At 34.3% G+C, this 13,179-nt stretch overlaps 1 protein-coding gene across 5 annotated transcripts in view; it reads right to left on the minus strand.

Annotated features, from left to right (window-relative positions):
• Window positions 1–13,179, minus strand: part of DLC1 (DLC1 Rho GTPase activating protein) — a 352,000-nt gene that overhangs the window by 165,587 nt on the left and 173,234 nt on the right. For 4 of the 5 annotated variants that reach the window (XR_005649379.1, XM_039846495.1, XM_039846497.1 and 1 more), the window contains one exon: window positions 12,366–12,399. Coding sequence is in view for 4 of the 5 variants with exons in the window: in XM_039846495.1 (XP_039702429.1) it covers window positions 12,366–12,399 (34 nt within the window). In the remaining variant the exon portion in view is untranslated. Of the gene's footprint in view, window positions 1–9,863; window positions 12,134–12,365; window positions 12,400–13,179 lie in introns of those variants that run through there. The other variant, XM_039846504.1, reaches the window with a different exon arrangement.

A 13,179-nucleotide genomic window follows, 5' to 3' on the forward strand; every position in this document is an offset into this window, starting at 1 on the left:
ATATTTCAAAAATATAATTTTATAGAATTAATCATATATTTATATTTGTACTATCTATATCGCTTATGTAGACACTCAAAAAAATATAAATAAAGCTAAATTCTAGAGACTTTCAAAACATTGGAAGGTATTCCCCTACTCTCTTTCCTCTTAAAAACAAAACAAAACAAAACAAAAAGCCGAATTCCCTAAGGGTTAAATAATTTCACTAAGGAAAATAAAAGGGAGGTAAGCTGAAGTCATGGGAAATGGTAGGGAATGAGCAAGAGGCCGAAAACCTACCACAGATGGAGCAAAGATTTTCCAGATGTGAAATTCTTTCTATGGATCAGTGCTGTTAGCTTGGCTCACTTAGGTTCTACCAGGAAAAAATAAAATGCAACTACGACTTCCTTATATCTGTAATCTAACTAAACCTACTTTGCTGAAAGTTTATATTTTTCTTTAGAAAAACGTCTTGATATCTGTGATTTGCAGTTATTTTTTAAAAGCTGGCTTACATTCTAGGAGGGAGTGCTTCTGGAATGCCTAAAGATATTTGTATGTGTGCTGGAATATCTCCATTTGGAAAAACATTTCTCACAACTCTTTGTCACAATACTCTTGTCCACATCACAGAAAGACCGGGATGCTCCCTGCATGTGAGGATGAGGGGGTTACTGCCCTGTTTATATTCTGCTGTCATGGACCATCTGGGAAATGACTCCTGATTAGCTGTGGAACGACAAGTGCCATCTCAGATTCAGGGTCACAAGTTAGAGTTAGACCTGGATGACTTGTTTTTTTCTTTTTAAAGGCCCCAAAATTTGGTGCTCAAAAAATATTGCAACATAATGAAAGTTTTTGTGATATAATAAATAAGCCAGCTTCCTGCTCTACTAGTCATAAAATAAGAAAAGCCTATGTCCCCCTTTGGTCACCAGACAGATCTTTGTTTTGCATAGATGAAAGCTGCTGTCTTTATCATTGCAGCTGGAATGCAGCCATTAGAGATCTTAGGGGGAAAAAATCATGAAAATGCCCCCATATCCAGATGCATGCGGTTTTTTTTTTTTAATTAAAAAACCAAACAAACTACTAAGTCATAGAGTACAGTAAGTCTAGTAGAATTCTGATTTTTTTTCACTTAAAGATACTTTATTTTTTAAAAAATGCATCTATTATCTCATCCTTTGATTATTTGTTTATATTCTTCCCCATTTTGGTTTTATAATGTTAGCTATTATTATTTAACATTTTACTAATGGTATTTAGTAGATTGAGGGAATGTGAATACAGGCTACTGAAAATATCAAATAGTTGAGGGCATCACACTTGACTCAAACAAATTATAATGCAAGTTAAAAATCAAATGGTATATTTGGGAAAAAGGTAAGTGATTTTTAAAAGGAGATAATGTATTTGGTCAAAAGGAAAAAGAAAATCCACGGATCCCATAAATACAAGAGATGATGGTGCTGATGTGGATGAGTGCAGCTGGAAGAGGTGGGACAGTGTTCTCTGGGCTGCAAAGTAAGTATGAAGTAGTGATATAGTTCTGCCACCAAAAAAGCAGTATAACTGTGGAAAATTATAATTTTATTAAACATTCACTATATTCTTAGTTCTTGCTAGGTCTTATGGAATAGAACAAGTTAACTAGTGAACAAAATATGGTTCTCCCACCTAGAATGTAAGCTTATAACATATTTTGGTAGACAGGACAGAAACAGAGAATGATGTAAGACATCAGGTAAAATTAAGTAACAGACTATTTTTGATACTAATTGTAAATTCAGTAGGAATTTGGAGATGTCTCATCATACGAATGTAAGGAACTCACTCATATTAGTTCCAACAAAAAGGTGTGAAGATACAGAGATATTTTGCAGATAGGAGATAGAAGCCTCCTGAGAGCTGAAGCTGACACCTAGGGAGTCATCAACTGACATCTGGGACAGGAACAGTTATGTCCTCTATCTCTTTCTCTAGTTGGCATTGTCTCTAATTTCTCTTTCTTGGCCTAACTGCTCCATTATCCTTCTCTTTGCAGAATGCTTCCTTCTGCTACTTCACCTCACAGTTTATGTGAACTTTCAGCTGGTATACCTGGTTCAGGTTTACTGAGTCTCTCTGGCTTGTAATTTAAGTGAGGGGTGGGGAGGGGGGCGGTGCTACTGGTCAACTAATGTATTCTCTAGCCTTGAGTCAAGTTGGTCCAATTGGCTCCAGCCATAGGTTAGGATACGGGGTCACAAGGCACATAGGCTTCTCTTTTCAGGGGCTGAAGATTAAATGAACAATGAAACCTGTCTGGTTCAAAAGGGGAGTTCATCGCAGAGCAGAGCAATTGGAGGAGGCTTTGTGCAAAAAGTGGCACTTAAGCTAATCCTTGAAGAAAGGGTGTGATTTAGAGAAAAAAGACAACAGAAGAGTCTTTTGGGGACAGTAAACTTCAAGAGCAAAGACATAAGGACAGAAATATATAGACATATAAATTATACAGTTTACTACTTTTAGTCATACTTTTATTAGAACACTTGGAGGTAGGAGAAAGGGTAATGTCAGGCATGGAGAGGTAGAAGAAACATCAGCTTTGGAGCAAGGGAGCCATGTACTGAGTAGCTCAGTGAGTATTAATGTAGAGGAAGCATCTAGTTCTCTTCTCAGAGACTACATGGTGCGTACACAGTAAACAACGGCTATTGATAATATATTTAGTAGTAGTATTTTCTTTTGAAAACTTGAAGAAATTCCAAAGGAGAGAAATGAAGTAATCAAAATCAATGGCTAAAGAAGAGAGGATAAAAGTTAACATAGTGGAGTATGTAGTATACACTATGATCAATTTTTTAAAAAAATTTTACATTAAAAATGTATTAAAAAGTTTTCTTTAACTGTGGTAATTCCATACAATTGAATATTATCCAATGCTAAAGAAAAAAAAAGAGCTCTTGAGTCATAAAAAGACATGGAGGAAATTTAAATGCATATTGGTAAGTGAAAAAAAAATTCTGAAAAGCCTACATGCTATTGCATTTTAGTATCATATAGATTAACTTCCTTGCCCTAAAAATCATCCGTGCCCCTTTGATTCATGAGTCCTTTTCCCCAACTCCTGGCAACACCTGATCCTCTTACTATAGCCATAGTTTTGCCTTTAAACAAATGTCATATAGTTTGAACTGTATTTTCCACTTAGTTTTTCTGTGAATATAAAATTTCTGTAAAAATAAAGTCTATTAATTAAGTAAATCCTTTTTAGATGCACAACACTGTGCTAAGTGACTTTTAAAAAGATGCTTACAAGACTATTGGGAGGCTGAGACAAATAAAACATTCAGTGGATAATGACAATCCACATATGATCAAAAATAAAAATGACCTGGACAGACTATATATGCTATAGATGTGTCATTTCAAAAAGTGTGAAATTAATATAAGCAGGAGTTATCATAGAATACTTCACAGTGAAGGTGAGATGCAAATGAGATCTTGAGGGTTGAGGCAGGTGGTTAATTTCTGGAAAGGAAACTGGAGGATCAAAGATCAAGTTATGCAGGAGCAAATTCAGGAAAAAAGTGAGGTTGCTACTATGGCTATAGCGGAAGACGCATGTTAGAGGAAGTTGGGAGATAAGGCTGGAAAGGAAGGGTAAGGTCAGATTATGGAAAAATTTCTTTGTCAGCTTTAGGAGTCTTGGCATGTAACCATCACATACAGCATAATTGGTTAAGAGCACGCATTCTAGCCTTCATTGCTTGTTTTGAATCCTGCTTTGGCCACACTGTGACCTTGGAAAGTTTAGGAAACCTCTCTGAATCTCAGGTTCTTCTTCTCTATAATGAAGAAAAAAGCCTTATAGGGTTGCTTGAGGACTAAATGAGTGATTATTTATAAAGTGCTTAGAAAAGTGCAGGCACAGACAAAATGCTTGTTATTATTTATTCAAACATTAATCAGGCAAACATTAAGTCAAAAATCTTCTAAGAGGCTGGCATTACATGGGTGCAGGGAGAATGTCTGCTTTTCAAGAAATCATTGCACAGCAGGAAAACATTTGGAGAAATATATTGAAGAAAACCACAGACTTAAAAAGATAGGTTAATTAAAGAAGTGAAGACCGTATGTTCATTCTTTATTTGTCTATTTTCTTAAATCCATAAGAAAGAATTGATTTAACATTTATATTAAGAAGTTTATAACATTAGCAGTTGGGAGTCACTGAAGTATGATTTCTGGGAAAGCTCAATGTCTAGGAAATTTTAGAAACAAAAAAACAAAACCCCATTGTGGTGGACAAGCGAAGGTTTTAGTGACCATTTTTCTTAAAAACATCAGTTGTAGACTGCTATGCAATTTTTTTTTTTTTTAACTGAGTAGTTCATTTCTCTCTTACAAAACAGTTTTGCCAGTCTTTTCTGGTGCCACAACTCTTCCAAGAGCTCATTCAAGATCTTTCCTACCTGAATACAGTAGTCAGGACACAATAGCTTCTTAAATCCATAATCCACTCTTCTGAAATAGCCAGACTGGTTTTCTGCACAGCCTGCACACAGGATGGCCACCAGCATTTTCTTGGGCATTGCTTAATTTGTTAGGGTTGTTAATAACTATTTTGGACTTCCTACTTAGCTAAAAAACATATCTCAAAGTTATATCTTAATTCTGCAACAAATGTTTATGGATCAATCTGTGAGAGATATACTTTTGCCTATAAAAAAACAAATAAAAGTGCTTCAAACCAATGGATGGTCTGAGTAGGTCATCCTATACTCAGACGGGTCAAAGTAATACCTTGTTATATGTACCTTTCCAAAATAAATACACCTTTTCAAAGAAATTAAAATCAACGTACAATTATCTTGTCGGTACATATATGTGTATATATATATATTCATTATTAATAAAAATGACTGAATTGCAGACTGTGCACTGAGAACTTTATAAAGATAAATATTTGAAGGCATCTAGGAAATGATCAGATATGATTTCAAACTAAATGAAAGTTCTTGTATTGCATTGTAAATGCAATTGATAGAAAGGAGCTTTTCATAAATTGTCTTTCTTCAGGAAAGACTGAAAATAACCAATGTATTTTTCTACTGATAAAAGGTCAGTGTTAATTAAAATACTGAAATGCAAAACTGCCTCATTAGCCTGTACTGGTAGTTCTTAGCCACCTCTTCATACTGTTGATAGCCATTCTTTCAAGGGCTAAAGAAGTGAGCAATATGTGTACAGAATTTTTTGGAGGAAGAAGTTTCTAGTTTGTCAAATATCATGAAAAGTTATGGTCATTGTAAGACTAAAGAGAAACTAAGTGCTTGCATGACTTGTTTGGTATGTTGAATAAATGAATTGATTCAAAACTGTTTCTTGAGCATCTGCTCTGTGCAAGATACTATGCTGGATATGGGCGACAAAGATGAAATGAGAGGTTTATGCTCTCAAGGAGCTTACAGCCTGATATGGAAGATGCTTCATGAACAGAAATAAATCATAGGAATTACTAAATGCCATAGAAAAACACAGCCACCATTGGCTATACTCTAGAGACCTGGGAAGATGACGTCAAGTGTAGGAAATAACATTTTTATTGAGACTTGTTAAAACAGAATTTATCATGTACCTGTGTAATATATTGAAATATAATTGAGAAGAAAAGGAAATATGTTTGATTGGTTCTGGCGATATAGTAGACTTGGTTTATGTACTTGGTAATAAATGAAATACCAATGGAACATTAAAAAACATATTTAGAAAATTATCTGTATTGAAAAATATACTATGAATTCAAGACTTTTACCATTTAAGAATACCTTACTTATATTCTTCATGAATTCCTTGATACCTGAAAGCTAATATGTTTCCTCTCAACAGGCCAGTCAACCACAGCCAACTTTTCATGGATAAGTTTACATTAGGTTTCAGAAAAAATGAGAGGTTATGTGCGGGCATATCCTAAATTCCTTCCTCATAAAAAAAGCAGGCAAGCAGAGCCATATACTAAGAAAGTGAAGCAAGTGAGTATTTATAAGCCATTAGTATAAAAATAATGAAATTTATTTTCTGAGAGGGAAAGAAAATAAAGAATCTGGAATGCTGGTCAAAGCCCAGCTTGGCCAGATACAGACAATTTTCAGATCCTGTCATACCCTATAAAATAGCTGGGGGTCTTTGCAGTTATAGACAGTGCTTAGAATAGAATAAAATTTTACATTCAGCTTTGGGAGAATTATGCATATAGAGTAAAGCATTTTCTGATTTTTAAATTTATTCATTCATTTACTAAACATCAAGCAACTACAATAATTCCAGGCAATAAGAGTACAGAGTTGAATGAAACAAAATTCTGTCTTTCAGGTGCTTACAGTCTAGTGGGTGAGACAGCACTAAAACCGATCTGATCTATACTAAAATGGAGACATGAAATAGGGCAGAGTCTTTCAGTGGAGAACTCTGAAATAAAGCAGTCCTATTTTTCTTTTTTTCATCAAATCCCTTTGGATCTGTAGATAATGGAACATGACTTAGAGTGGAATAGATTGCATGGGTAATTCTCTGAATAAAAGCAATGATGATCAGACTGGTAAAAGGGGAATATCTTTGCATTTCAGGTGTTTTTTTTTTTTAATCTGCATTTCCCTTCTCAGTGATCAAAGGCAGCCAAGAAAATTAATACCAAAAGGCACCACGTCTGGGCTTTGTTATTTAGTACTTTTACAAGGCGCTTGGAATGGAATTATGAAAACCCTGTTTTTTTCCCCTCACACACGTTTGTAACAAAGAAATGTATGATTTTTATGTTCTGCCTTACCAGTCACGAGACAGAGTTTGGAGAGACTACCAATGTGTTATATGCTTTTGAAAGCTATCTTTCACAAGTGTTTCAGGCTAAAGTCATCCACTATCTGGATTTTTAACATTTTCTGGCCAACCAAATAACCTTGAGTCAGGAGAACAAACATTCTAAGAAAAATGACCAAGAAATGCAACCAAAATCAGATTCCAAAGTCATCTTTCTCAATGGTGCCCTTTATACATTAGTATGGGATAGAACTCTGAAGAACACCATTAATTAATTAGCTGGTTGAGATATTTGGCAGCTGTGGAAGTAACAGGAGTAATGAAGGGAGGTGGAGTGGCGGTTTAAAGTTTTAGAACTCTACTACTTCTGAATCATTAAGATTGAAGGCAAAACGTCTTTGGAATTGCAATTTATTCACTACCACATATTTATAGAACACCTACAATGTGCTAATTATTTTAATTTAGGGCACTCAAAGACAATATTTTTGATGTAGAAAAGCTCGCAGCCCAGAAAAGAGGACACACAGTGAAGCAAAATAGTAGGAATGAAATAAAAAACACATAAAGTTTTCTAGGAGCACAGAATAATCAATGACTAAACCTGCTGGGAAATGATTCATTAAAAAGGCAGTATTGTTGGATCTAGTAAAACAAGTAGAATTTTGAAAACAGAGTGGGAAAAGCTGTCATTTTTTGGCTAATGATATGGTTTATTTTCCATGTAGCTTAACAAAATTTGCGAGATGTTCTGTAATTTAATTTTGGAATGAAAGATTTCATATTACTCCATACTACTACTTTTCAAATACGCTCAGAGTCCCATTTTAGTGACTAAAATGTAGTACTAATTTTCTGTTACATGCTTCTATGCAATAGAGAACATATTTTAAATCATAAAAGTAGACATTTTTCTCTCTCGTGTTATCAAATGCAATGAAACTGAATTCATATAGGATGAATAAAAATGTGGTCTATCTCACTCTTTTTCTTTCTTCTGAATAAGCCATCTGTCTCTCTCTCCATTTATCTTTATATCTATTATCTTTCTTTCTTTCTTTCTTTTTTTTTTTAAGGCAGTTGCATGATCTAGGCAAAAGTAAAAAAATATAGATTTAGGAGATGTTTTGTGGCTGGATGTGGTGGCTGAAGTATAACAAACAAACTAACAAACACACACAAATAGAAAGGAGAAAATATTGATAGGTATATCAGGGAGACTTCTAGCAGAAAAAAGATGTCACATTGGGTAAATTAAGGGAAGTTTACTCACAGAACTATTTACAAAGGTGTAGGAAAATAGAAAATAATGTTGAATGTCAAGTCTAATTAAAAAAAAAAAAAAAGATGTAGGGAAACCACCAGGGCGAGAGGAGAGAATGATTGTCAGAAGCTGGAAACTTGTGTGGAAAGGGCCATCTCAGAGAAGCCTGCAGTGACTCCTCAGGAAGCCCCACTGGCCCCCTATTCTCGGTCTCCTGCTGGGGCTCCTCATGATAGTGGAATGGTGAAGACAAAAAGGAGGGCAGCCCATTGATTTTGCTGACATCAGTCAGCCTCCAGGGTACAGAGCCAAGAGGAAGTAGGGTAGAGGGTAGATCTGGGGACCCGAACAGACATAGTACAATAAATAATACTGCATCCGGATTACAAATGGCTAGGTATGTCAAACAGAAAAGTTTGACTTTATCCTGTAGACAATAAGGAGACAGAGAAAATGTTGAAGCGGGAATTTATTTGATCAGTTCCTGCTTTTCAAGATAACTTTGGTGACAGTGTAGAGAGTGGACTGATCTAGTGATAGGTAAAGGTAGGGAAACAAGTCTGGACACTCTTGCGAAAGTCCAGTAGGAAGTGGAGGGCTGCATTAAAGCAGTGGCAGGGAGAGTGGACAAGAGATGATGAGAAGGCAGTGTTGACAGGATTGTGTGCAGGAGGTGATGGAGTCCAATTAATTTATAGACTTGGGACACAGGGAGTCATAAAAAAATAGGACACAGGGTATACTTTTCTCAGGGATTAATCTTGGTAAAAACCGGATTATCTATTCACAAGAGAGAATTTCAGTCTAATAGAGACAATAATTTCTAATGAAAGGTTAAATATGACCAACTCTGCCTATACTGTAATAACCTCCATCTGAACTAACTCACTGAGAAGTTTATGGAGAAAATGGTCTCTTTCTTCCACATGGACAGCTGCTTAGCTGGTAATTGGTGCCCCGAGGAAATGGTTAAGAACTTTTGGAGCTGACATGGGCAGCAGTAACACAGCTAGCTTCTCTTTGGCTTGTACACATGGTGGTTACAAGCACAATTAATTATCATGAAATACGGCTACTATTTTTTAGGACTTCTGTGTGCCAAGCATTGTTGCCTTACAACAACAGCATGACAACTTTTTATTTAGGCTGCAGACATGGGAAAATGAGGAGGTTAAGTAACTTGCTGAAGGCCACACAGATAGGAAGCAGATGCATTGGAGAATATGCCAATGACATTACATTGGGCCCAGTCTTTAGGTGCACATAGACTCTAGTGGCATAACAGAAGTTATATAAAAATATTATGTGTTGGATATGTTGATACTTGTGTGATTAATTCTAATTTTTCTAAAAACAAATTAAGTATACTCTATTTCAGATCCTGAGAATGTACATTCTGCTACAGAGTTTCCTGAAAATGGTATTTTTTATTTGATTCTTTTTCTGAGATGCTTTCTGAATAAGCTGGGCCAAGCAATTCTCATTGAGAAGAGGAAAAGGATGCTAGCCTAGTAGAATATTTTCAACAAGAGTTTGAGTTCATGCGAAGCAAAGACCATGCCTTATTTATAGTTGCTTCTTGGATAGAAACCTCATACGATGCCTAGTAATTGTTGCTGTTCAATAAGTATTTGTGGAATGAAGGAACCAATAGGAAGCTGTTTCAAAACTGTTTGACCTCGGAGTTTTTTTTTTGTCATCACAAGGTGGAAGAAAAGCAGCAGAACTGATTCCACGAGGCTGCATTTACATAGCAACATGGATTAGAATAAAAGATGGCCACTTAGAGGACACACAGGGACAACGCAAGTGCAATTCAAAAATTATTAATGGAACGTACCCAAAATGATTTTGTTTAGAGCTTCACAAAGCCTGGTGGGGTTGGTTCCAGTTGGCTGGGATGAGAGGTCACACAGATTAAAAATAGGCTTTCTTAATAAGGAACAATAGGCTACATTCATTTAGCAAGACAGAAAAAAATGGCAGGACTTAGGGGCTGGTATGAAGCTTAATCCTATTTAAGAGCTCAATTAACCCTCAGAAGATTGAGTAGGTCCTCTGCCTTCGTTGCCATTCCTCTGTCTAGTAGAGCTTAAAAATAGAGATTCATAAAGATAAGAATAAAGAGATTTACATTTGTATATAAACCACTCAAATATTTTTAATATTTTAAATAGGGCATCAGAAAGGTTAAAAATACAAGAATCAGATTGCTTAGACTGTTATGGTCCTTTAAAACTTTTGGGATAAATTATATTCTCTTTTGAATTGTCAAATCTGTTACCATTATTAATAAAATATTCAAATATAAGCCTTTATTGTGACATATAAATTCACTGACTTTTTAAAAATATCATTTCTTTCTTGTATTTATATCATCGAACGAAATTATATTTCCTCCTGAACAAATCACATTCTCAAGAAATCTAAATCAAAATTTATTCTGGAGTAAATTCCAATCATTTTAATGTTTTAGTATATAGAAGCCAGGTTCTGCTCAAATCGTCCATCCTGGGTTAAGCCATCTGACATGGGGCATCCAGGGCCCTGGGGCTGAAGTAGGTCATATATATCAAGTGGATTCTATGTATCAAAAATCGTCTTGCGGAACCTCTGCAAATAAAATTTATCGATACTTTCAATTTGTGCCCAGCAGTATAGAAATGACCCAAAGAGATCATTAAATAAAGAATGACAATTCTATGTGTGTTTTTCTTGTTGTTGTTCTTGAGGAGGAAAATTTTCGAGATTATAATAAACAATGGTGGTTGCATTATGTTTATACTATATGTTTAATTAATTCTTTGTTATAATAAAATATCTTTAAAATATTTGAGAAGCTTCTCCCTATCAAACTAAAGTCATTTAAGTGGCAGAGGGCAGACACAACTCTTTGCTTCTCCATTCCCTCAAGCGATGGCATTTTGTTCCCTTTTTCTCTTTCCCCATCAGCTGAGAATTCACATCCTAATTTTCTCTGGGGGATATGAAAGAATTTGCTGATATTCTCGAACAAGAGGACAGTTTAGCTCTGTTATATACTTTGCTTAAATTGCAGTTAATCTTGGGAATTACAGAGAATGTCACAACTCAAGATAAAGCATGACTTTGGCTAAATTCCTTTTCCTTTGTGATGCAAATAGTCACTTAACCATCTATTTCTTATCCTAACTAGATAGCTAACACAATCTATTTAAGATATTAGAGCCCAGGAACTGTATTTTAAATTAGTTTAATATTTGCTACTAATCCATGTAATACCACTGTATCGTTAATTGGAGTTTTCCTCTTGAACTGACACATGATGACAGTTTAATATTTTCTTTGTATTTTGAAAGGTTACTTTTCAACATATTAGAATAAAGAAATCAGGCACAGTCTAACATGAGAGAAAAATTTAGCCATGGATGAATATAAATCATAAAAACTTTTGTGTGAAAACTGTCTAGTGGCAAAAATAAGATCACTGAACTAGAAGGAGAATATCTCCTGTATAAAAATCATATCAGACAATTTCTAATGCTTTAGTCACTGGAAGTCATAATATCTTTTAGATACTATAAACTTTTAATATGGTTCTTAATAATCACAAATGTCTAAGAATTAAGTGGTGTGCTTCAAGTCTGGTAGCATACCTTTAGTCTGTTTTTTTAAAAAAACTATTGTTACTACACAGAAAACATGAGGTGATACTGAGGAAGATCAACAGATTTTTTAAAAAGCACATAATTCCACCAATTAAATCTAAATTTTCATATTTCCATGTTTCTCTTTAGTTCTTATCCATTTTTTCATAATACTGTTAAATAGTTATAATCATAGCACAGAGCATAGAAAAATATTATAACTTTTTCAATACCATTATTCATATAGCTTTACAATGATATTTTTGACGGTATAGCATCAGTTTTAAATAAGTACATCTTTTTTCATGACTACTAAATAAACTACTTAAAATTAAAAAGTAAATCTTGGTAATTGTTAATAACTGATTTTTAAAGACCATTCTCCAGTACACTGAACAACATCTTTCTTTTCTTCAAGACAAAAGTTTTGGTTGCAGTTACAACTTGTAGGAGGCTATAAGAAGCACAAACATCTTATTCTAACACAATATAATGCTATATTAGAAAACCCCATTTTTTTCTTACATTTTGAGCAACACAACTTATTTTTCTGTAATTCGACAATAATATTTTCCCAGAGATTGATGAAATTTATACATTTTAGATATTTAATAAAATATCTATATGAAGATGAAATTTTATTCTAAAATAGATAGAATGAAAAACACAACCAGATGTCAACTTACCAGCTTTTTCCTTCTCTGAAATACCTGGAATACCCTGAAAAAGAAAAATGAAAGTCATAAAATTGTGATATTATTAAAAAAGAAACATCAAATAACAGTATTAGGAATAAAATGAGGTACCATAATGGAGCAAAATTAAATAGAACTTGAATAGAAAAATGGGAGGGCAGAGGATCTGAATAGACATTTTTCCAAAGGAGATATTCAAATGCTCAATAGGTATATGAAAAGATGCTTAACATCGCTAATCATCAGGGTAACACAAATCAAAACCTCAATGAGATATTACCTCATGCTTGTTAGAAAGGCTATTATCAAAAAGACAAGAGATAGCATGTGTTGGTAAAGATGTGGACAAAGGGGAATTCTTGTACTCTTGGTGGGAATGTAAATTGGTATTGCCATTATGAAAAACAGTATGAAGGTTCTTCAAATTTTTTTTTAATTAAAAAAAATTTTTAACTAAAAAACTACTATATGATCCAGCAATCCTACTTCTGGGTATATATCCAAAGGAAATGAAAAGAGGATATCAAAGAGATAGTTGCACTTCCATCTTCACTGTAGTATTATTCACAATAGCCAAGATATGGGTGTGACATATATATCATATATATTAATATATAATGTATATCATATATACATGTGTGTATATATAAAATTCTATATAGGCATGAGAAAGAAGAAGGTCCTGCCATTTGCAATAACATGGACATTTAGGGCATTATGCTAAGTGAAATAAGCCAGACAGAGAAAGACAAACACTGCATGCTATTTATATATGGAATCTTAAAAAAAAAAGAAGGCAAGAAAG

This window comes from Pteropus medius, unplaced genomic scaffold (assembly GCF_902729225.1).
Source record: "Pteropus medius unplaced genomic scaffold, Ma_sr-lr_union100, whole genome shotgun sequence".
Classification (NCBI taxonomy): Eukaryota; Metazoa; Chordata; class Mammalia; order Chiroptera; family Pteropodidae; genus Pteropus; species Pteropus medius.